We start from the raw sequence: 23,088 nt of genomic DNA on the forward strand, positions 1-23,088 counted from the left end.
GCCATGTGTTTGGCTCTGTGTATGAGTGAGTGTTGACTTGTAGCAAAGTGTCATCTGTTGTTGTTGTTCAAGGCTGTTTAGAAACTCAAGGGGCTGTACAGTATGTACACCCTCTTATCATTTGGGATGTTGTTGTGAATTTGTTTGGTAAAAAATAATTTAATGCCAGCCCAGGTACTACTGATTATTATTACTGCTGATTGTGGTTTTAAAGACGTCCTCATATTTTGTAATTTGTTTGTTTTAAAAGCCTCAGAGATTCTGACATGTTGCAGTTAATGCAGATTCTGATATTTAGCAAGGATGTCTCAGTGTGTTGTAGACAGTTTATGTATTATTGGTATACTGATGGGACGTATTTGACTTATGTTAATATTAACTTTCTTAGATAAATGTAGGGCTCTAGTTTTCACTGCACATGTTCTTTCTTTCTCTACTTTTCATCTTACTTTTTGACTTTTCACTTATTAAAATCTTGTTGACCATCAGATTCAGTTAACATGCAGGTTTATACAGTTTCTTTGTAGACTATAGTAATGACTTCCTGATGGACCTGGGATATCAATCTTGTGTCTTTTAGACTAACTAAGATGCTGAGCTCTGCTAAATTGTAACAAACTGACATAGTGGAATGAGTTATTTTTCGCCAAAAATCCTGCTGACTGACTGCAATTGAATCCCGCCTGGTAAAACCAGGGCACTGACCTATTTGAGGAAGCAGCAGAAATCATTATGTCCTTGCCAATATTGTATTTCTTTTGGAAATGGAAATGTATGACAGATACTAAAGTTATGAAAACAGATGTCTGGATCTCTGACTGAACTAGTGGTACCAACAAAAACAGACAGTCTTCAGCCTCGTGTTTAATCAAAGCTGTGGCTTTTCACTGACAGTGGTTTCATAGTTAAGAATACCTTAAAAGCTTTTGAATGAATCTCAGTTGACACTGAAGGGCTGATATTGTTGGGTAATGTGATGGATGCATTTGTATCGCTGTATATGATGGTGCATTTACAGTAAATTTAAGAATAGATGTCATTGTAAGATGTTTTTATTTGGTTTGTTAGTTGTTTTTTAATTTCAGTAAATGATACAGATTTTCTTCATGGTGACAGCCATGGCCAGAGGCTTTATCTTTTTGGCTTGTTAACATAATATCTCAAGAACATCTTGAGGGAATAGCGTTGAATTTGGCACAAATGTCCAGTTGGACTTCAAGATTGAACTGATCTGATTTTGGTGGTCAAAGGTCAAGGTCACTGTGGCCTCACAAAACATGTTTTTGGCCATAACTCAAGAATTCACAAGCAATTTATGACATTTTGTGCAAATGCCTGATGGAATGAATTAATGAAGTGATGACACTTTATTTCAACAAGGTCAAAGGTCAACTTCACTGTGGCATTGTAATATTTTGTAAAAGCACTTTTCTGGCCATTATTCAACGCCGTAACTCCGGAACAGAAGGGGAGACATTTAGTGGGATACTAAATACGTGATACTAATCTCGGGTGTTCACCTCGAAACAGAGCAGATTTTATCACCTTATTCCTAGCTCCCACAATACCTTGTGTTAATTATGGATGCGACTTCTGGTGCTGAACTGGACCCGGCGTTTTCCAGTGGTAACGGGCAGTTAGCCAACTGTACACTAATCTTCTTTCCTAGAGCAACTGGGAAATAAAACATGGAACACTGTGACACTTCAAATAGGATCATACATCTGCCATCTCAAAGCGTTGTTTACGGTTTTTAACCAGGCGGGTTAGCGGTCAGCTTGCCTTGCTCTGTTAACAAATGTTAACTCTAACAGAGCTCTGGCTAGCTTACAGTCAACATCTACTCCTTTTTAAAGATGATTAAGGGTTTCTCATGACTCATAAATGGACACTAACACATTTGGCGAACATTTAACATAATTCTGTTTTAATTTTAGCTCCATGTAAAGTGAATATTGTGATGTTTTCCAGATAAACAGTCCACTCATCTGCCTTAACAACGCAGTTTACACATTTTTAGAACTGCTGATTTAATAGATCAGAGTTTTATTGAGTGAACATGATGCTGAATTTAGAAGCAATCCCCAGTATTATCAGTAACATGAAGTAGTAGTAAAATAAATAACTTATGGCATTCATTTTCATATGAGATATGATATGACATAAGTATGGTAAATCGGTAACTCTTTGTCAGCCTAGATGACTAAGGTAAAGACATAATTCAAGGTATGCTGCTGAGTTAACTTTTATAAAGGGGAAATTTTCTATTGTAGGTTAAGAATGCAGTCAGACAGGAAAGACCTGTCACTCTAGATCTCATTCTCTTCCACAGATTTTGACTTAATGCCTCTCCGCTATGCCTTGTGGAACTCTTCAGGTTTATTATATCTTGTTTCAATTGTAAAACAATCTATCTTTGTTCTGGTTGCATGTTCAACACTGGCTATGGTTACATGATAGCTTCTCATTCAGAATGAAATAAATCTGAATGAAATCATTCGGAATTAAAGTTTTTCCAGGTAGCTTACATGGGAAATATTCATTCCGAATGAGGGTTTACATGGGAGGTCAGTTCAATCACCTGCGCAAGGTTTGGGGCAGGGAAGGTTTCTGATTGGATAGGGGGCGGGGCGGATGTTACGTGTTTACGTTTACCGGAAGAAAACACTGTAGTCCTCGCTCCGGATAACAAGATGCTTGACAACGCCATTCTTAGTGCCTTTTTGTGCGTTTTGCTTATATTCTTGAAGCAGCAGTACGACAACAACCTTGTTCTGCTAATGCTTCATCTGTTGAGGAGGAAAAGGGAGGTAGAAGACCGTGCTGTGGCGAATGGAAACTGGTGAGTGCAACGAGTCCGACTGCTCTGTCTCAGCCCGTTGCTATGCAGCCCATTGCTATGCAGCTCGTTGCTATGCGTGCTATATACGTCATCGCGCCAGAAGGGCAAGGAAACGAGCATGTGCAGAAAGACCAGAATGAACTTAGAGGGGAATGAGTGTATACATGCACACAAAATTCTTTCATTCGGAATGACAAACGGAATAAACCACCCCCTTTAATCGGATTTAATTTTCAATCGGAATGACCATTTTTCAATCGGAATGACCGTTTACATGACCACTTTTAATCGGAATGGCCTTTCATTCCGATTAAAAGTGGAATTAAACTGTCCATGTAAACGTACTGACTGTTGAGAAAGCCATAATTTTAGCTAAGTCTGGTTGTTGGTACAGCTGCGGACAGCACAACAGGTACCAGAACTCCACAAAGACGCTTTAGAAAATTCTAATTAAATATTGGTTAAATATTTGTAAAAACAAACATGTATTTGCTAACTTGACGACAAATTACTATTAAAAGGAACCGCTGTTGGGGGTTAGCCACCATGACTAGCCACTGAGACTAACCATAGACAGTCTAAGACAATGGTTCCCAAAAGTGGGTTTCAGGTCCATTCTGAAGTCTGCAAGTGACCTACAAATGGGTCATGTTTGTAAAAAAAAAAAAAAAAAATTCTGGCACAGAGCTTTTATTTTGAAGTGCCATATCCTGCTGTAGAGTAAGTGACTAACAGACAGCTGCTTGAGAAAGACAGCAAACTAGCTTGACGACATGGTATGACGCCGAATGTATTAAGCTGTCTGGACTTTGAATTAATGACTAAGGAGATATCTGAACCCCGTGGCTGGACCAGTTGGGAACCACTGGTTTAAGGGACTAAGTAGCTTACTTCTACTTCGCTATCTCACTGGAACTTGCACCCATAATCATTTCTACCGTAGTCCCCCCAGGAATAAGGTGGATAGATCTGCCAGGTTGAAGATCTGTGTGAGGCATCAACATTTTAAAATTTGTAGCTTCTTCCCAGCAACATCCATATATGACGAATCGTCTACTGTCATAGCTACATATGAGTCTGGTCAGACGTGGATGTAAACTAAAACTTGAAAACACAAAATGGACATTTTAAAGTTGAAAAATGAACTGCTGTGGACAACATTGTGATGACATCACAATAAGCTCAAACAAACAGTATCCAGCATATACGCCAATGAAGTACATCTGTGATGAGCTAAAATCAGAAGACAATATCGACCCAATTGATTTGTCGTTCAGCTATAAAATAATCTCTTCCTGGATATCAATTCTTGCTCTTGAAAGTCTTTTTAGTTTTTGAAATGTTTAATTCCCAAATATCCGGATCAGCCACATAATGCTGATAAAGGTTAGACTTTTTTAATTGTTTGTAAGATTTTCAGCTGTAAGAATTTTGTCCTTATCCTTTTTTCTTGTCTTATTTTCAGCTGACAACAATCACCGCTTGAATCTCTTCTACCTTGCCAATGATGTGATACAGAACTGCAAAAGAAAGAACGCCATTGTCTTTCGTTCAGCCTTCGCAGAAGTTCTTCCCAATGCTGCCCAGTTCATCAAGTGAGTACACAGTTTTTCATCAGCTGTAGTATTCGACCAAAATTATTATTAAAATGTCTGAAGTAAGAAATGCTCAGGCTGTCTTTCCAAGCTTCTAGTTTCAAGATGTGTCATGTTGTGTTTCCATTTTGCATTTTTGTCAGAGACGGGAAGGTCCGCAAGTCAGTGGAGAGGATTTTTACCATATGGGAGGAGAGGAGCGTGTATCCTGAGGAGGTCATCGCCCAGTTCAAAGCCGGCATGAACCGAAGAGAAAAGGAGCGAGAGAAGCAGAGGGAAAAAGAAAAGGAGAAGGAAAAGGAGAGAGAAAAGGAAAAGGAGAAAGAAAAGGAGAAAGAGAAAGAGAGGGAGACTCCAGCGGCAACTGGTCAGTTTGATACTTCAGAGTTTTCGCTCTGCACCCTGAAATAGTAAATCATTTCCAAAAGTGAAATAACTTCTCAAAGATTGAACCGCATGAGCATATATTTCAAACTGTTTACAGGTGCTATTGTGATTATATGTTAGTAAATTCATACTTTATTTTTATTCTTTAGCCTCAGCCAACACCAAAGCTGCCCTCAAGTCCAAGATCGTGGCAGAGTTCACAGTAAGTCTTGTTTATTAGTGTTGTCTTGTGTTACTTTGTCTTGTGTTAGGACGTGTCTATTTATTTGCACTCTGTTATTTTTCCAGCCCCACTCCCTCATTGAACAGCTGTCGAGATATAAGCGGGCAGTCGCAGAAGAGGAGTTCAGGGAGAAGCAGCTGGCAGCTCTCAGGGTGGACGTCTGCAGCACGGAGGCTCTGAAGAGACTTAAAGGTCAGATGTCAATGAACTTATTTCTGCATCATCACACATTCATTGTCTTGTTTACTGTAGGTCCCAAGCCACAGACATACTGGACACTTAATACTTTAAGAGTATTAATAAGAGTTTACACACCACTAGTAGATGTGTAGCAGGACTATTTCTGCAGTTTCAGTGAAGACTGTTTACAGTAATGTCTGTGGATTATACTGTGTAAGCAGGACATTGTTTCCAGTGATGGTGGGTACATGTCCTGCGTCTGTGACACATTAAAATCAGCTTTTTTTCCCATTTAATCAGTACAAAAGTTCAAACAGACATCTTTAAAAAAAAACAAAACAACATGGCATCAGTTCATTACAATACATGAGAAACTGATATAGCAAATAATTTAAAATAAGATGTAAAATAATCAAAATATTTTGTATAAAAATAGATAAGCTGTCATATACAAGTGTCTGAGTGAGGGGATTACTTAAAATATACAGTTATTCTTTAAGTCAAGTGCTTCAAAAACAACAGGAGATCTTTTTGTAAATCATATTTAACCAGCAGATTAAAACGGTTTTACATGATATTCAATATATCAATAATTGTGGGCATGTTCTTAGTCTCAAACATAGCTTTAGCTTAGGTTAGTTTAGTTTTTTTTCACAATTAAAACACAAAAAAGGCAAGAAAAATTGATTAAAGAAAACCCAGAGGGCTTATTTGGAGCCTCGACCTAATACAATTTTCACAAAGTTATTAAGAACTCCAAAAATATAGAAAGATAAAGAACAATATTTAAAACAATACAAGTGATAACAAACTACTAATAGCAAAATATAAAGCTTAACCAGGTCATGTGATCTGCTACTTCAGCACACAAACAAATACTACTGGTACCAGAGAAAATTGCAGATGAACATTTGAAATCCAGGAATTTACATTATAAACACAACTGACTAACCATAATTGTAATTTTACACATGCATGTGTATGCACATCATCAGGGTGGTACCATCACCTAGGGGTCGCATTAACCGGATATTCTTGGTCATTGACCGTTTTTTTACAACAATGACCGGAAAATCTGAAGGCTGTCGGTCATTTTGACCGGTTGCAATTACCACCCCTGCCCACTTGGCGGCAGAGTGCACAGTCAGTGGTTTAAGTGACTGCCGTTTTCACACTGCAGAGAAAAAGTCATTCATCTGCTTCATGTAGCGTTGTTGACATAACGCCCTGGACACACCGGACGCGGAACCGAAGTGCAGCGCCCAGCAGCGGAGGCAATTTTCAATCGGTGCCCATGTTAACCTATCTGACTGTCCACACAGGCTGCTGAGCAGAGCGGAGCACCCGCGGAGGCAGCGCTTCAGTTCAGCGTCTGGTCTATTTTTCATGCGAGCCGCGAGCGCTTCTGTCAAGCTGGATAGAGCGGATCGTACCAAACAGGAAGTCGGACACAGAAAAGACAAGATAATCCGGCCAATTTTCAAAATGAAATAACAACAGCACGCACTGTGGAACATGAGGAGAAAATACTGTGTTTATAATTCAAAATAACACAATAGTGCATAACCGAACACATTTTTCAATACCCTAATCACTTCATTACAATTTTAATTTTGTGTCACCGAGCCTACAGGCCTAACTACATAACACCCTGGACACACCGGATGCGTTAGTGCCGTCCAGTGTGTCCAGGGCGAAGCCTAATGGCACGGGTGTGTGGATGTCTGTTCATCTTTTCGTTCATGTCCTTATTAATGCACACTTTATAACTTGCTTGTTGGATTTATTAAAAACGAATGAATGAAAACTAAATGTCTTTGAATATCTTTATTATCATTTAAAAACGAAAATTAAAATGACCGGTAAAAATAGATTATGTTATGTTATGACCCTGTCGGTCAAAATGACCAGCGATGAAAAAGTCTAGCGCAACGTCTGCCATCACCATTTCATTTTGAGCCAGGAAAAAACCCTGCAAGTCCATGTTGAAGTCATAGAAATAAATCCAATAAATAAATAAATAAACGTATTTGTTAAAAAAAAAAAAAAAAAAAGACAAGTTGCCCCTGCTGCAACATGACTCGCAAATTTCATTTCAGCAATCATGGCTAATAACTTGGTATTATTGGTCAGTGAGCTCACATCACTACTGATTGATGCTGTTTCAATTCATGTCATTGATGACTCGAATAAGATTAACTTTCCAGGAGACAAGCCAAAAAATGTTGAACAAATATTTTCATTTGCAGGCCGTCATTTTCTTATCGTCTATGCATATATCTTGTGCAAGTCTCACCGGGTAAAAGGAAAACAAAAAATCTTCTCAGACAGAAAGAGAAAAGGCAAACTTCTACAAATGTTGAACTATTAAATGTATGATATTGAATATGAGTGTCACATTGCAGATTATAAAAAAAAAAAAAAAAGACTGCTTGTGGATCTGGGGAGTCACTGCATTGAAAACGTATCAACATGACTGTGTTTCTAGAAAGAGACGTTGCTGCTGAGTTTTTCTTTTTTTTTTGTTTAAAGATATTTTTGGGGACTTTTTAGCCTTTAATGGATAGGACAGACAAGTGTGACAGGGGGAGAGAGAGGGAGTGACATGCAGCGAAGGGCCATAGGCTGGAGTCGAACCCGGGCTGCTGCGACAACAGCCTTGTACATGGGCGCCTGCTCTACCACTAAACCACCGACGCCCCGAGTTTTTCATTTTCTGATGCGTTGAGCACCACCAATGACCCTTAATTGTTGCTGTTGGTTCAATAAATGTGTTCATGGAAGTCTCAACAAAAGTTTTTGTGCTGGTTATGTAGTGAAATAGTCGCGTGTCCACCTAAATGCTAATGAATCAGCCAAACCCATAATATCCAGTTGTTGGTCACAGTCCTTTTAAACGTAAAATGTGATCTGAATTTCATTTTGGCTTCGACACTGCCTTGTATTAAACCACATGAAATGTTTATGAACCATGCATTTAACTTTTTGCTTGTTTGTCAATTGTCTCTTACTCCAGATAAGGCAGGGGGGAACAAGTTTGCGAAGGACTTTGAGGACGGCAGTCTGAAGCTGCAGGAGTTTGTTGGCTTCATGGAGAAAGAGTTGAAAACGGGGCCTCCTCTGCTGGAAGCTTTGGGAAACGCAGACATCTTCTATGAGATGCAGTACAAGGAGGTTAAGATTGTGGCCAATGTGAGTGTTTGGTTCAAATGATGTCATCACTTTCCCTACTTAGAGGGTGTGTCTTGTTTTTGTGGATTGAAATTGAAATAGGTTCAGTGGACAGTTATGTGGTACTTGATGTTCTATGTTAAGTTCCACTGTTTCTCACAGACATTTACATCCTTCTAACAACTGATCCTAGAAAACAATATGAATGTTAATGGAGACAGCTGGAACATCCTTTTTATCTTCCCCATATCTCAAATTGTTTCCTCTCTGCTCAGGCGTACAATGCCTTTGCCAACCGTGTGGCCAGTCTTAAAAGGAAATTGGATTCCCTCAAGTCGACTCTACCTGGACCTGAGGACTCTCCCATTCCCTCTCCCTCTGAAGACGCCCCCTCTCCCACTGGCTCTGACTCACCCTTCCTGGGACTGGGGGGGAGCAGAGCCCAGGTGGATCCAGAGCTGGATGGCAAGGCCATGGATGAAGGAGAATTACCCAGTGACCACAGAGACACGGAGGACATGGACTTGTCTGATGAAGAGGCTGTTGCCGCCAAAGAAGGGGGTTAGTGGCTCGGAGTGTTGTAATGGGGTGATAACTGTCCTAACCATATAGATCCACATTGGGCTGCCCATTTGGTGTTGTGATTCAGATGTATCAGCTCTTTGATTATTCTTTACTAGCAGATGACAAGAAGGACAAGACATCCACTGCTGTTGCCAAGTCAGATGCAGCGTCAAAGCTTCCCACCACACCTACGAAAGCTTCGAAGACCAACGCTACTGCTGCTGCCCCGGCAACCCCAGTGACTCCCACCACTGCTGCCGCTCAGAGCGCCTCAGTAAACCCACTTGGAGTCAATCTGGAGAAGGTGGACCTGGGAAAGATCAGCTCCATTCTCAGCTCTCTCACATCTGCCATGAAGAATACAGGTGCGTTCAAGGGTTGGGCATGGTGGGTTTATTTACATGCCACATTTCGGTAACAAAGCAGTTCAAAGTGTTTTTCATAAAACATCAAAAGCATCGAGACAAAGTGCAGAAGAAACGCATTATAAAAGGACATTGAAATGCAACTAAAAGAGCTAAGAGTACAGAAGACAGAGAAGACAATAAAAGTTGTAGTGCAGTGCAAGAAATGAATAAATATTTGATTTAATAAAAGGCCGCAGAAAACAGAAAGGTTTTCAGCCTTGATTTAAAGGAACTGAGAGTTGCAGCAGACCTGAAGTTGGGGTAAGATGAGTGTGACAATGATTACAACCTGCAGCAAAAAGCACCTTGTTATACTGTAGAAGTCCTCATGAGAGAAAATGTAACAAATTAATATATTCACTATATGCTCTATATGAAATTCAGAGCATATGAGTTGTCTGGACGTAGTAGTCAACATGGAGTTGGCTGAGCCAGTGGCTTGCAGCTAACAGTGATAACAACAACAACAGTGCTGACAGAGCTAACTGTGCTAACCTAATGGTGTTAACTGAAGGGCGGGCGCTGTGACGATGCTGGGACGGCATCGTCACAGCGCCCACAGTGTGCAGAGCAGCGGGAATGAGATAGCCAGTGGGATACACACATGCACTGAAATGCACGCATGGCTGGGCCAGCTTACCACAACACATACAGAGGTAGCATGACTCCATTTTCTGCTCAGGACACCATGACTCCACTATATCTTTATGTAGCAGATAGAGGTTTGCTGCTATATTAATGCTCTGAATGTCGTGTACAGAACTTTTAAATACATGACTCAGTGTGTTGAATGTAGTGGCACTTAGCAGTGAAGTTGAGAGGGCAACCACCTGAATACCTCTCCCCTTGCTTATCCATTCCCAGGCATGTATAAGAGCCACTGATGACCTTAACTTTAATTTAAAAATGCACAAGGTCCTGTCTAGAGCCAGAGTTTGTTTTGTCTTTTCTGGACTACTGTAGAAACATATACATTTCGGCCAACAGGTTACCCTTAATAATATGACTTTCTTTTACCTTGAAAGAGCTTATTCAACAAAAATTATTATCATTTTTACAAGATAATTACAAACAACATTTTTATTGCAAAGACCTTGATATAGTTCAGTCCCTCCAGGATTTCACCGGCTTCTTTCAGATTGTTGCTGCCTAAAATGCCTGAATTCACTGCAGCTTTATTAAAGAATTTCTATGCATGTTGAAGCATCTTTTTTGTAATGACATCTTTTTTTGTAATGACGTTGCAGAAGCAGGTGAAGATTGCAGAAATAGTTACTTTTTTCCCCTCTGTGTAATTCATTGAAAACTGAAGGTTAATTGTTCCAGTGAGAATAAAAACCTCACTATTCAAGAAGGCTGAATTTTTACACCATGTTTAAACATGTTTTTTGAGACTTTCTTTCCCAAACTATTTTTTTTAATCACACAGACGTTTGTCTGCAGTTGGTCACGCAAACACGCACACCTCTATCTGATTTACACTAACCTAATTTTACAACTAACCATGCATACTTACTTTAACTCACCTTGATTCTCACAGCACAGAAATGGGTTTAGATGCAACAGTCTTAGTCATGCTGATTTGTCTATTATCAACGCATTTCAGTCGTCCTCCAGTTGTGTTTTCTGGTAAATAAGTCTGAATGTTCTACCACAACATTGCATGCCATGCAAAACAATTTAACCCCGCTGTCATGCAGAACACCAGCGAACTGACTTGCACGGCCTTTAACAGCAATTTTCAATGGAAAATATGAGACGTACATGTCTCACAGATCTGTATCTTTGCAATTAAAATGGGAAGTGGGTTCAAAGCGCTGTGCAGAGGTTGCTGTAATTGGTGAAACACACAGGAAACTACTCTAATTGGTCAAATTGGTGGAAAAAATGTCTGTGATTGGACAAAATTGCAATGCCATGCAGAATTTGCAGGGATTGTTTGTCTGAGTTAATTGTTTGCAACATCCTGGGGGCTGATAGTTAGTTTTAAATGTTAGCTATCAGACTAAAGTAAGTATAAAGTTAATGTACCTAAATGCAGTGTTGTTTTGACAAACAAAAACTGGGTATTTCAAGATTATGTGCAACATTTTGGATCAGATGGTGTTTGGAATAGAGAGTTGAGAGACCTTAATGGTGTATGAAGCACAGGAAAATTGGAGGTTTTGTGTTTTAGATTTATTTAACAGAGACTTCCTGTGCCTGCCTTTGAACCAATCCCTCTTTGTCTTTAAATTGTTCCCTGCAGCGAGCCCATCACCTCGGCCATCTCCAGGAACACCCACCACTCCCTCTGGCCAATCAGCAGCTGCCAAAGCGACCTCTTCGAGCCCTCACCTGGCCAGCATCCTGTCACGTGTTGACATCACACCTGAAGGCATACTCAATGCTCTGTCTAAAACAAACACCCCATGTAAGACACATATACAGTACACTTGACGCTGATTTTCACTGAAGAATGTTTATTTATTAAATGTTACTAATCATTTATACTTTTCCCTATGTCATCACCTCTGTCTCACTGACCCCACCCTGTTTCTGTCCTTGTTTAGCTTTGTCCTCTCTCCTGCAAAGTGTGACAAACACCACCTCCGCCCCTTCCACCCGAACCTCCCCGGAGTCATCAGCAGTCAAAGCCCTGCTCAGCCCAACCGCCCCAAAACCAAAACCCACACTGGGGAACAGCCTCAAACGAGACACGCCTGGGAGAACCAGAGATTGGGAGAAAGAGAGACAAATGTCCCCTCCTCCTCCTCCTCCTCCTCCTCCTCCACCCCCTCCTCGTCCCTCAGCTCCTTCTATCTCTCCCCCAAGCCTAGAATCAAAAATCAACAGTTTCCTGCAGGGTAATCCAGGTTTCAGTCTCGCTCTAGGTGATGTCAGTCCCGATGGGGTGGATGGGACCCCAGTGAGAGACGAGGCTGCTGGGACCCCCACCCAGGACGAGATCATGGACACACCTGGGAGTGTGTCAGAATCTTTAGGGTCATCTGGAGGTCATAACCTCTCACCCACAGCCTACCGCAGCGAACCATGGGATGCTGTGATCACTCCGTCAGGAAGCAACAGTAATGGAGACTTTATGGGCACTTCCTCGTCTTCCCGGTATGGAGCCGGGAAGAAGAGCAGCACAAAATCAAAGGATGATGAAGTGAGGAAGCAGGTTCCCTCTTCCCCCAGTAAAGACATGAAGGGTAAGACAGACAGCCAGTCAAGGGTCATGGGAAACAACAGAGGGGTTGGAGAAAGGAGACTCTCGGCCAGCTCTCGTAAAGCCAGCAGTGGCTCAGATGACGGGGGTCTGAGTGGGAAAAGAGAGGGGAAGGAGTCTCCAGGTGGGGGTGGGAAGGAAGGCCTGTACCACCGCATTGAGACACTAGTATCGCCCTGCACTGAAGGGGCACCCATCCAAACTCTATGCTACTCGAACCGCCCACTCGAGGGAGAGCGCATCAAGACGGTAGAGAGCATCCGTGTGATTGGCCGAGGCTCCCGGCGAGGGGGAGGGGCCAGTGGTCGGCCAGGGGGAGCCATGTGGTATGAAGAGGAGGAATACATGGAAGCTCAGCCTCCCTCACCCCGTGGTGTCCCCCCTCCTCTTAACATCGGCACTGAGGACATGACCCCCTCCATGCCCCCTCCTCCCCCACATCTCATCCTCCCACATATCCCCCCTCCTCCGCCACATCCTCACGCACAGCCTCCTCCCCAAGGTCCGTTCCAAATGCCCTACCACACGGAGAACATGCAGACTCCTCCTCCATCACTCCTCCATCAGCATCCTCCTCCTGCATCCCATTTCTTCAGCCCTCCTCCACCGATCCCTCGCCCCCCTCCGCCTCCCGTACCGCAGCGCCCTTCCCCTCCTCACCATGCAGTGCCCTCTGCAGTCATGGTGGGGGGAGTGTTGGTCCCCGTTGACCGTCCCCTTTCTCTTCTTCCCCCTGTCAGACCTGATGGTGTAGAGCGAGGCGGAGGAGGGCCCAGAGGAAGCAAAATGGTCCCTCCACCCCTTATGTCATCGTTGCTAGGCGAGCCCCCTAAGCTGCCCCGTCCTGGCACAGTTAAAGAGCCGTTTGTCCCCCGCCATGCACCCCCTCTCCACCACCCAGGCAACCCCGGTGTTCCTCTACCCTTACTGGGCAGAGTGAAGGAGCCCCTGCATCTACCTCTTCCTCCCCCCTCTCCCACATCCTCCACTCCCTCTCCCTCCACGCCTAATTCCCCTGCAGTCGACACCGCCCCCGCTCGCCTCCCTGCGCAGTCCGCTGGCCCTCCTCTCCAGAAACCCCCCACTAGTCCTCCAGCTCAGCCCCGCAACCAAACCTCCAACCCAGTTCCCCTCCTTGCCTTGCCCACTCCTCGACCCCCGATCCTCCCAGTCCCCATCCAACAGAGACCTCTGATGCGAGGCAGAAACCCCTCTCAGCAGTTTAACCCAGATCACCACAAAGGGGGATTTCGGGGAGGCAAGCGGTCCGGTCCTCCATTCACAGGTGGTCCCTTCCATTCGCAGAAGAGACCCTTCCTACCCCCACGCTACTGAAGCGGTCATCTAACACATGCTGAACGAGAAGTGCAAGTGCCCTGCAGTGAAGTGCAGAGTGTGTGTTAGCCCTGCTGGTATGAGCCCAGATATCTTTACTCTGTCAATTAGCTTGAATTAAAACTAACTTAGGTTGTGTGTAAATAGCTGATTAAATCTTCATGCTTCAGCGAGGTAGCCAGCCTGTCATCTCACACTGTATAGTGCAGCTATGAGGTTATCAGTTACATAGTGCAGAGTGTTGTTTAACAACCCTCAGTCTGTTCTTTTTTTTTCCCCATTTCTTCATACACCGTAGATAAAAGTTTCATTAGGTCTGGTGCCATGACCTTAGGAAGATGACACAGACAGTTCAAGCAGGAATGAAACTATACTTTATTTAGAGTTTGCCTACCTGTGTGATGTTGGGTTACTTTACCTGAGAGAGAGCAGGAGAGTGAAAGAGAGGTATGGGTCTCACTTAATACATAAGAAACTAATAACAATAGTTTGACATTTTGAGAATCAGTTAATTTGCTTCTTTACTGAGAGTAAAATGAGAAAATCAGTACCATCTTCATATCTGTCCACTAAATGTGAAGCTCCAGCCAGAGCTGGTTAGCTTAGCATAAAGACCAAGAACAGAACAGTTACTCCATCTCTGCCCGAAAGCCAAAAACAGTCTTACTACTGACACCCCTAAAGCTCACTTAACACATAACGTGTTTGTTAAATCTGTACAAAGACTGAAGTGTAAAAATGATAAGTTGTGGTTTTACGGGAGATTGAGTGCCAGACATTTCCTGACAGAGCTGTTAACTTGTAACACTCCGTTTCTATGTTCAGCCTGAAATTGCGTCAGCTCTAATGTCATTCACACAAGTCTGCAGTGATGTGTAGCCAAGCCAACATACCTGTTTTGCTGGGGTTGTAGGAATATAGCGGAGAGAATTCAGTCACACTACAATGTCGGGCAATATTGAGAGGACATGGCAACACATCTTGTATATAGTGCTCGCCATTTTTGTTATTACTCCTAATTGATTCCGGCCATAGACTGTATTTAAAGATGGACAACATGTCCACACTTCCTCCCACTGTATAAAAATGAAGCCAAAATGTCCCGAATACGGTTGCTGCCATCTTGTGTTGGTGACGTCATTTGGAGCCAGACCCATTGCAGTAGCAATCTATGTGGTTTAGAGTTCTGGTCCGACCAATCACAAGCATCACCATTGATTGTGAGCACATTTATTGGCACACAGAGCTGTCAATCATAACGGCAAACCCTCTTTGTATAGCATCAAATAACTATTTGAAACCAAACTAAACCAAAAAAACGAACACTTGAATAAACATCAATGTGATAAGAATTACCTAAAGTGACAGGAACCATCTTTGGAAAAAAAGTTATGTGACGTGTACGTTGACCTTCAAACAATAGTGCAGCCATTCACCAGACGGCGATCGAGATGTTATTGCTTCATTTTTTGGGAGCGTTCATGTCATCCATCTTTGTTATACAGTCTATGGGTCTGACACATTGCTTGACATTAGCTTGACAAAAGCTTGACAATGGCATTAGTCCTGCCCTGGTGCTCATTGATCATTTATTATTTTGACGGAGAAACTGCTGTTTGATGTCATGATCCTGGGCGGATTTAAAGGTCCAGACCCAGGCAACGCCAGACACATTAGTCTCTGCTGGTTGCATCACAACCTTGAAGCAACAAGACTCCAGGAAGTTGTGCTCCCAGCCACAAAAATCATGCAGATTTTGTTACCTCCAGACAGAACCAGGCTGGCAGTCTGCCCTAGTTTCCAGTCTTTATGCTAAGCTAAGCTAAACAGTCTCCTGTCCCTAGCTTCATATTTTAAAGACAGACATGTTGTCTCACTCTCATCTAGAAAGCCAGTAACCGTATTTCCCAAAATGTCAAATTATTCCTTTAAAAATGTTCGATAAAAAAGTTCCAAAGCGTTCTCTTCTTCCATGAGTGCATGGGTGTGTGCTGTGTGTCCTAACATGGTATCTCTCATTTGAAGTGATGAGACTTCGTGCTGCAGCGAAGGTTAACACTCTTCCCTTTCTCCAGAGTACCTACTGTATATAATACTCTTCCCTTACTCACTCTTTTTTTTCCACCCTTCCCCCTCTCCCACTGTATATTTCTAAGCTTGTAAATATAAAAAACTGAGATGATACAGCCTTTTTTTCTCTTCAAGCTCTTGTTTCTGTTAACGAGGACAATGATCGTCACTCTCGCAATCCCGTCTTTACTGTGATTGAGGCCTTGGATAAGCTTTAGCACCAGAAGAATTTCTCTGCAGTGTCTGTCGCACCCTTTCTGTCCTCCTTTTGAAACCACCACGCAGAAGAGGAGGGCGAAGATATTTATGTCTTTTTTTTTATTCCCAACACATATGTCTGCCTGTGCGCGCTTCAAGTTAGACTGAGTCATGAAGATGCTCGGTAGTGGATGGCAGGCAGCGGGGAGGTATTTCAGTTTTGAACCACACTTGCTAGACTCCAACATGTACTGACTTGAATAAAATCCAGAGTTTCAATTCAACTTGGGGGGGAGGTATTTTATTTGGTCACTATTTACCACTTGAATTGCGCTGTTGTAAGTTATTTGCGCTGTTCAGCTGATTTTTTTTTTTTCTTCTGCCTGTTTTCAGAGGAATTGTTTTCATATATTTACACAGCTGCTGCCATCTTCACATTGCATTAACATTTAATGCCCTTTATGTTTTTTTGCGCTGTATTTTTCTACTAGACAGAATTGGCAATTTCCCGTTTGCAGCAGCGCCCACAGATGGTATCAGGGGGGCGGAAAAAAAACATTTGAGCTAATTAGGATTGTTTTGAAAATGGTTTATTTGAATACTCCAGTTGTTTGGGCCCCTTCCTCTGTTTTGTTTCTTTGCTAATTTCATGCTTTTGCCCCCTCTGCTTACCTTGTGCTCACGTGGCTTCGTCCAGAAACACTTGTGCACCTCTCAACACTTCTGAGAGTAAATCAGAAAAGTTGGCACAATGGCAGTGATCCTTCATCTTGTGCAGGAATCACTTCCCTCTGGTCTACACTGATGTAGTTTCCCCACACAGTGAGAGGTGCACGTCAGGTGTTGCTGCCCAAAGCCTCATGTGTCCTATGTTTGTCCGATCATGGAGTGTGTGCTGTCTCCTGTGCTCATTTACAGCTCATCAAGATACACTGAGCACCTGCAAGCACGTAACGTTAGATACATTGTAGAAATGTAACCACAGAGAGCGTATTTGTCACTACAGTGTTAGCACATCATCAGAGTTCTGATGTTTTACTGAATGTTATACAAGTCTGTTACCACGTCTGTAAACTGTGTCTTCTATCTGATCACTGAAACAGCTAAGTATCAACGCAGATCAGTTTGGTGTGTGGATTTGCACAGAGAGAAAGCTATATTGTTATAAATAATTATCTTCCTAAGCACCTACCAAGTTCAACATTTCAGTTGTCCCTGTAAATAACCCCTTCTTCTGTTTCCTCTTTGACAAACTGAGTTTGAAAACTGACTGAAGATGTGACAAAGCTGATGGTCTGTGTATATTTGACAAGTTGAATTGCTCTTACTGCTGTTTTCATCAATGATGCTATATCACCGGTCTTTGAGTGTCCAGTCCTTTCTGGTGTGATGAACATGCACTCATTCTATTGTCACAAGTAATATATGCATACTTAAAGAGGTGAATACATCTGTTTTTAAATCCTTTTTTTTTTACACAAACATACTGCAGAATCCATTTTTAGTGTTTTGATGAAGTGACTTGCATCCATTTTCTTCACATATTTAATGTATGCGGCATTTTGATTGGTCACACCTTTGACTGTAAGCAGTCGGTGCACTGATTTAATTCAACCAGGGAGTTGATTTGCTGTTTTCTGACTTTTTTTTCCCTCTTGCTAAAAACTCAACCTTTTCTCTCATAACCTCCTCGAGAAGACTATTTCTTGTTTTGTTTTTTTTTTTGTTATTTTTGTTTTAATTGTTCCTGCACATTTGCACACTACGATGCACACTGTTGTTTGGAAGAAGTACATTTCAGAAATGCGATTCAATAACTTTCGTCCACTTTACACAGAGGTATTGACCACTGCAGTTCATGGGGCGCATTTGCAGAGTTCACTTACAATACATCGCGACATAGAGACTGTTTGATGACCCAGCCATAACCTCAGTCACAACATCAACGGAATGACACTTATTGAACACTTAGTAGTAAATAATAACCTTTTAATTTACTTAATTAATATAACCTACGGATGAATGAAGTTAATGCACTCATTTTGTGCCAGCATCTTTTCAGCTACACCTGACATTCAAAGAGAAATGCCACTATTATATTATATTATGTCCTTAATGTTAAACTCTGATACCATTCGGCAAAACTACCAGCTTTCCTTTTTAGCCAGCTATCTGACAAGTTAGTAGCTTCTTTATACACCAAATGTCTGCATATTTACTTGTGTGCTATCCACTATATTTCATAGAGATAATGAAATAATAGCAAATACTAAAGGTGGTCACACATCAAAGTTTATCAGTTATTAGGTCCAGCCACAGCGAAATGGTCTAGGTGTGTCCAGATAGTGATAGGTGAGATAAAAACGTAGCTGAATGCGCATTTTTAAAACAATTACATACTTAAATGTACTTTAATATTGATAATAGATGCACTTCTTTACCATGTAGATGGGCCATATTTTTTTTGATAGTGCTGTAGCTCCCCCAAGTGGCTGTTCAGTGGTACTCCAGCTCTTAACTGAGACACCTACATCTCCACCATGTACCACTGTGGACATATCCTTCTTAAAATGGTCAAAACAAAATATACTCACGCCTGTGGTCCAAACTAACTATTAATTAGTTGTTAACTTTGTAGTAGCAGTGAGTTTTACAATTATTACTTGTTACATATAATATTCAGTGATCAAAGCAGATGTTAACATTTGACTTTATACACTGCGTCTTTGTTTTAATTGGTCTCCCGTGATATACTTTAAAGTCTCCAATATTTGAACAGTGGCTGCAGTGAAGATGGTTTCCATGAGGGTAAAATATTAATTGCATTAAGTCAGATTTTCCTCATTTACTTGCTGATCTAAAAGACTAATGCTTCGGGGGCTTTAAATGCAGCTATAGTTGACAGCAGATGGCTCTAATGCGCAGCTCCATCATGGAGCACATCCACCCTGCTGCTCAGCCCTGTTGCCTGTCGTGATGCTCTAACGTGAAGTCTCTGTGTTTAAAATACTTTGGGGTTGCACACCAGTAGATCACTGGACTCCAGCTTAGGTGATGCCCTGTGATGATGGGCGCGCTTTTGCCATGCGTCACCTGTCGCCAGCTCCCAGAGTACGAACTGTTTCTTTAAAATCTCTGCGTATTTTAATCCTGAATCTGACTTTGCATGGCTGTAGGTGTTAACACCGAGCTATCAGCCCCTCTAACAACTGCAAATGTCCCGTATGTGCAGCTCTTGTGTGGATGCGCCCTCTGGTGCGGTGTGGACAGCCCAGGCGCGTGGACGCAGCTGCGTAGTAGCGTCATAGGGTTACGTCTTCGGCGTCACCGCTGCTGTCCTAAACTGTGCTTCCGGTGTTATGGCTGCTCGCAGGGAAGGGTGACCGTAATGTGGGGTATTTGGGAGATGAGCGGGTGTGTATAGGCAGGTGTGTTCAGGATGGCGGTGACACAGCTGTTTCGGCTCGTTGTCTGCCGGTCGGCAGCTCGTGCGACGCTTCGCGCGCACAGGAGGTACAGCAAGGTGCGCGAGCTTGTCAGTACTGCAGTACGGCTAACGTTAGCTAACAGTACAGTGTGTTGATAGTCGGAGGTGGCTGTTTGTTGTTTTACAAGTGTGTGAAGGTGTTTTGTGCTTTGATAACCAAACTACCTGTCCAGTTAAACCTTTTTTAGCTCTAGTTTTATTGCAATTATACAGGATATGGTCTGGCTCTTGGTTTTTGGCAGTGGTGAAATGTAACTAAGTACATTTACTGAAGTACTGTACTCTAAGTACAGTTTTGAGGTGCTTGTACTTTACTTTAGTATTTCCATTTTATGCTACCCTATACTTACACTCCACAACACTTCGGAGACAAATATTGTACTATTTCTTACTCCATTACATTTATTTAATAACATTACCTACTAGTTACTTTTGTAGGTTTAGAGTAACACAAAAATATAATCAACAAAATATCTGTTATTCTAGGCTTAGGTACCCTGAAATTGTGAGGTAATTAGCTTCATCTTTACTAGCTGCAGTATTAAAGTGATAAACATAGTATTGCACCACTTATCATACAGTAATATCATATAAATTATTTAGAAATTGGCCATTCTGCGCAATAACAATTTTACTGTGGGCACTGCAAGTGTATTTTGATGCCAATACTTATTTGCTTTTACTTAAGTACAATTTTGAAAGCAGGACCTTTAGTTGTATCAGTAGTATTTTTATAGTGTACCTAAAACAATACTTTACCTCCCCAGTGAACATTTGTATGTCTATTAGTCCACCCACGGCACATGTGCATACCGTGTTACCTTGAATCCGTGAAGATGTTTTTCTCACATGCCTCTACAGAAAATAGCAAATACATTGATTTATTAACTGATTGGGGACCACGTTTAACAACAGCAAAACTATTTTAAAACATCCGTTTACAAATTCTCACACTCATGCAACCCATGCAGCATAACGTACATCTCATTTATCCAGTCGTGTGCTCAGTACTTCTAAAACACATACATTTTTGGTAAAAAAAAAAAAAAAAATCTTTTTGAAACACATTTTTGAAAAGCACAGATGAGTTTCACTATCTAGCAAAAGGTATGTGTTTGGGAAGCATTGAGCATACAACTGAATAAATGAGACTTTGATTATACTGCATGAGTTTTGTGAAAATTTGTAAATTGATGTTTTGACATAGTTTTGCTGTTAAATGTAAAGACATGTATTCCGTGGAGGCATGCAAGAAACGCAGAGGTTTTTTTTTTCACAAATCATTTTAAGGCAACATTCCTTATTAATATTAATTCGGCATACAATATACATTTTGTAGGTGAAGTATCCGTTAAGTAAAAGTTCTGAATACTTCTTCCACCTCTGGTTCTTGGAAATACCCAGGTTGCAGTATATATACAGTACATTGTTCTGTATGAGTGGCATGGTCCCTACCAAACCCTCCACTTCTTTTCCCTGCTCTCTCTCATTTGGTTCCCATGTGGTTCCTCACAAAAGAAGAAGTGAAGTTGTCACATTTTTTTCACTGAATACTTCCAAAGTCATAATTTTGGTTATGGCTGTCAGTATTTGATATACAGTTTGGTGTAAACTAAGAGTCAGTGAGATGACAATCCTCAAGATAATGTGTTTTAAAGGCATTTAATTTATTATTTTTTCCATTCACTAAATTCACTTAGGGATGAGGTATCACCTCACCATAGTGCAGTCATTAAGCTGAGGAAAAGACAACACTGAATCTGTATCACATTATTTCAAGATAATATTGATATAGGTGTATCAATATACACTGCTATCAGTTTATTGGGTACACCTAATTAAAACAAATGTAGTCTAAATCAACAGCTCATCAGTAAACCCAACTGTCTTGAAGGTCATTTTGTTTGGTTTGGGTTTAGAGAGGTGTTTATTTAACATCATGGCTACTTTAAAGGCGATAGTATGTGTAGTGCTGTTGTATTGCACTTGTCTGTCATCATCTTATCTTTAATCCTGATCTACATCTTTCTTTTCCATCTGCAGGTGTGCCCAGCTTCATCTGAGCGACTGCAAATCTTTGAGTCCCTCAGAGAAAAACAAGGCCATAAGAAGAGAGCTGAAGCTACAGAAGCTCGCCTTAGTATCCGACTGGCTGATGGCCGGACAGTGAAGGGAACAGCTGGCGTCACCACACCTCTATTTGTCGCTCAGAGTTCTCGGTAAATACATTCTATAGATGCATGTTCTCTTTATGTGTTTGTTCTTATTTATGTTATATAATGGGGTTATTGCGTCTCTCCTTGCAGGGTGAAAGGAGTGCTGGTCAGTAAAGTGAACGGGGAGTTGTGGGAGCTTGGGCGGCCTCTAGAGGCAGACTGTGAACTACAACTGCTGGGGTTTGACACAGTTGAAGGAAGACTGGTAATCACACTTGTTTTAAACAATGCTGTTGTGTTCTAGCTTGGTTGCATTACCTTTGTGGTGGATCTTAAAAGCAAAACATTTATGTTAATTTTTTCTTCTCCCAGTCACTCCTCCTTTACTTCAGTGGAAAACATCCTGAGGTTACAGAAGGACATACTGGTAGAATGAATCATAAGTCGGTAAAGGAAAAAAGAAATGCCACGAAGACATTACAAATAAACTTAGAAACAGACAGTGAAAGTCACATAAGATAGCCAGGTCTAAAACCCAGATATTGTTAATCGTGCTTGAAATGTTGCTGGAACAAGTACTTCAAATGATGGTTCTGTGTTTCCGAGGCCAAAGGAAAGAATTCAGGAGGAACTGAAGCACACGTCCTTAGTGTTCAGAGAATTTCACTAGCTGTTATTTAGATGTTTCCAGGTTAGTCAGAGGACTGTTCAAAACATGACTGTTTTCCCTTATGCTTGAAAGTCAGTGCCAGACTGATACATAGTAAGTGCTGGTATGACTGTGCCCGTGGTTTGAAGTATTTGAAGTGACGATGAACAAAACAAACTATTAGAGATTGGAAAAGGTGGCTGATTAATTTTCACACATTAATTAACATTTGGATTAAAGTGCACTATACATTTCTATTCATTTTATACACTGTGAATGGTCTCAAATTTTTTTATGTGTCCTCGAAAAGTCATGAAAAAGTTTTGAAATTTTGTCTATAAAAATGTGTGTGAACCCTGATTTACTCTGTACCACCTTCCCTGTCTTAGGCAGCCTGGAGGACAGGAGCGTGCATCCTGGGCGGAGTGTTGGAGAAGGTATTTGGTGCCGAGGTGTGCAGAGAAGGAGCGTCAGAGCTCGGGCTCTACTGCGACCATCTGCTGGACAACAACAGGTGAGAGATTCATGTAACAGTCTCTGATACAGGACGTCTGGTGCAGTCTGTTCTGGAAACGTGATCCAGTGTGTCTGGTTTTTAGGAACAACAATGTAT

General features: G+C 41.6%; 1 protein-coding gene across 3 annotated transcripts in view; it reads left to right on the forward strand.

The window, feature by feature from the left end:
• The window catches only part of LOC117265410 (threonine--tRNA ligase 1, cytoplasmic), a 42,011-nt gene that overhangs the window by 5,923 nt on the left and 13,000 nt on the right, over positions 1-23,088 (forward strand). The window contains exons 2-11 of one of the 3 annotated variants that reach the window (XM_033639883.2): positions 4,308-4,437; positions 4,581-4,804; positions 4,974-5,026; positions 5,113-5,239; positions 8,244-8,419; positions 8,674-8,959; positions 9,079-9,327; positions 11,618-11,782; positions 11,922-13,992; positions 21,714-21,852. In XM_033639883.2, the coding sequence (XP_033495774.2) occupies positions 4,308-4,437; positions 4,581-4,804; positions 4,974-5,026; positions 5,113-5,239; positions 8,244-8,419; positions 8,674-8,959; positions 9,079-9,327; positions 11,618-11,782; positions 11,922-13,915 (3,404 nt within the window). In that variant the 3' untranslated portion in view covers positions 13,916-13,992; positions 21,714-21,852. Of the gene's footprint in view, positions 1-4,307; positions 4,438-4,580; positions 4,805-4,973; positions 5,027-5,112; positions 5,240-8,243; positions 8,420-8,673; positions 8,960-9,078; positions 9,328-11,617; positions 11,783-11,921; positions 13,993-19,524; positions 19,707-21,713; positions 21,890-21,976; positions 22,092-22,864; positions 22,990-23,088 lie in introns of those variants that run through there. The other 2 variants (XM_033639882.2, XM_033639884.2) reach the window with 2 other exon arrangements.

This window comes from Epinephelus lanceolatus, chromosome 10 (genome assembly GCF_041903045.1).
Source record: "Epinephelus lanceolatus isolate andai-2023 chromosome 10, ASM4190304v1, whole genome shotgun sequence".
In the NCBI taxonomy this organism is placed as follows: domain Eukaryota; kingdom Metazoa; phylum Chordata; class Actinopteri; order Perciformes; family Serranidae; genus Epinephelus; species Epinephelus lanceolatus.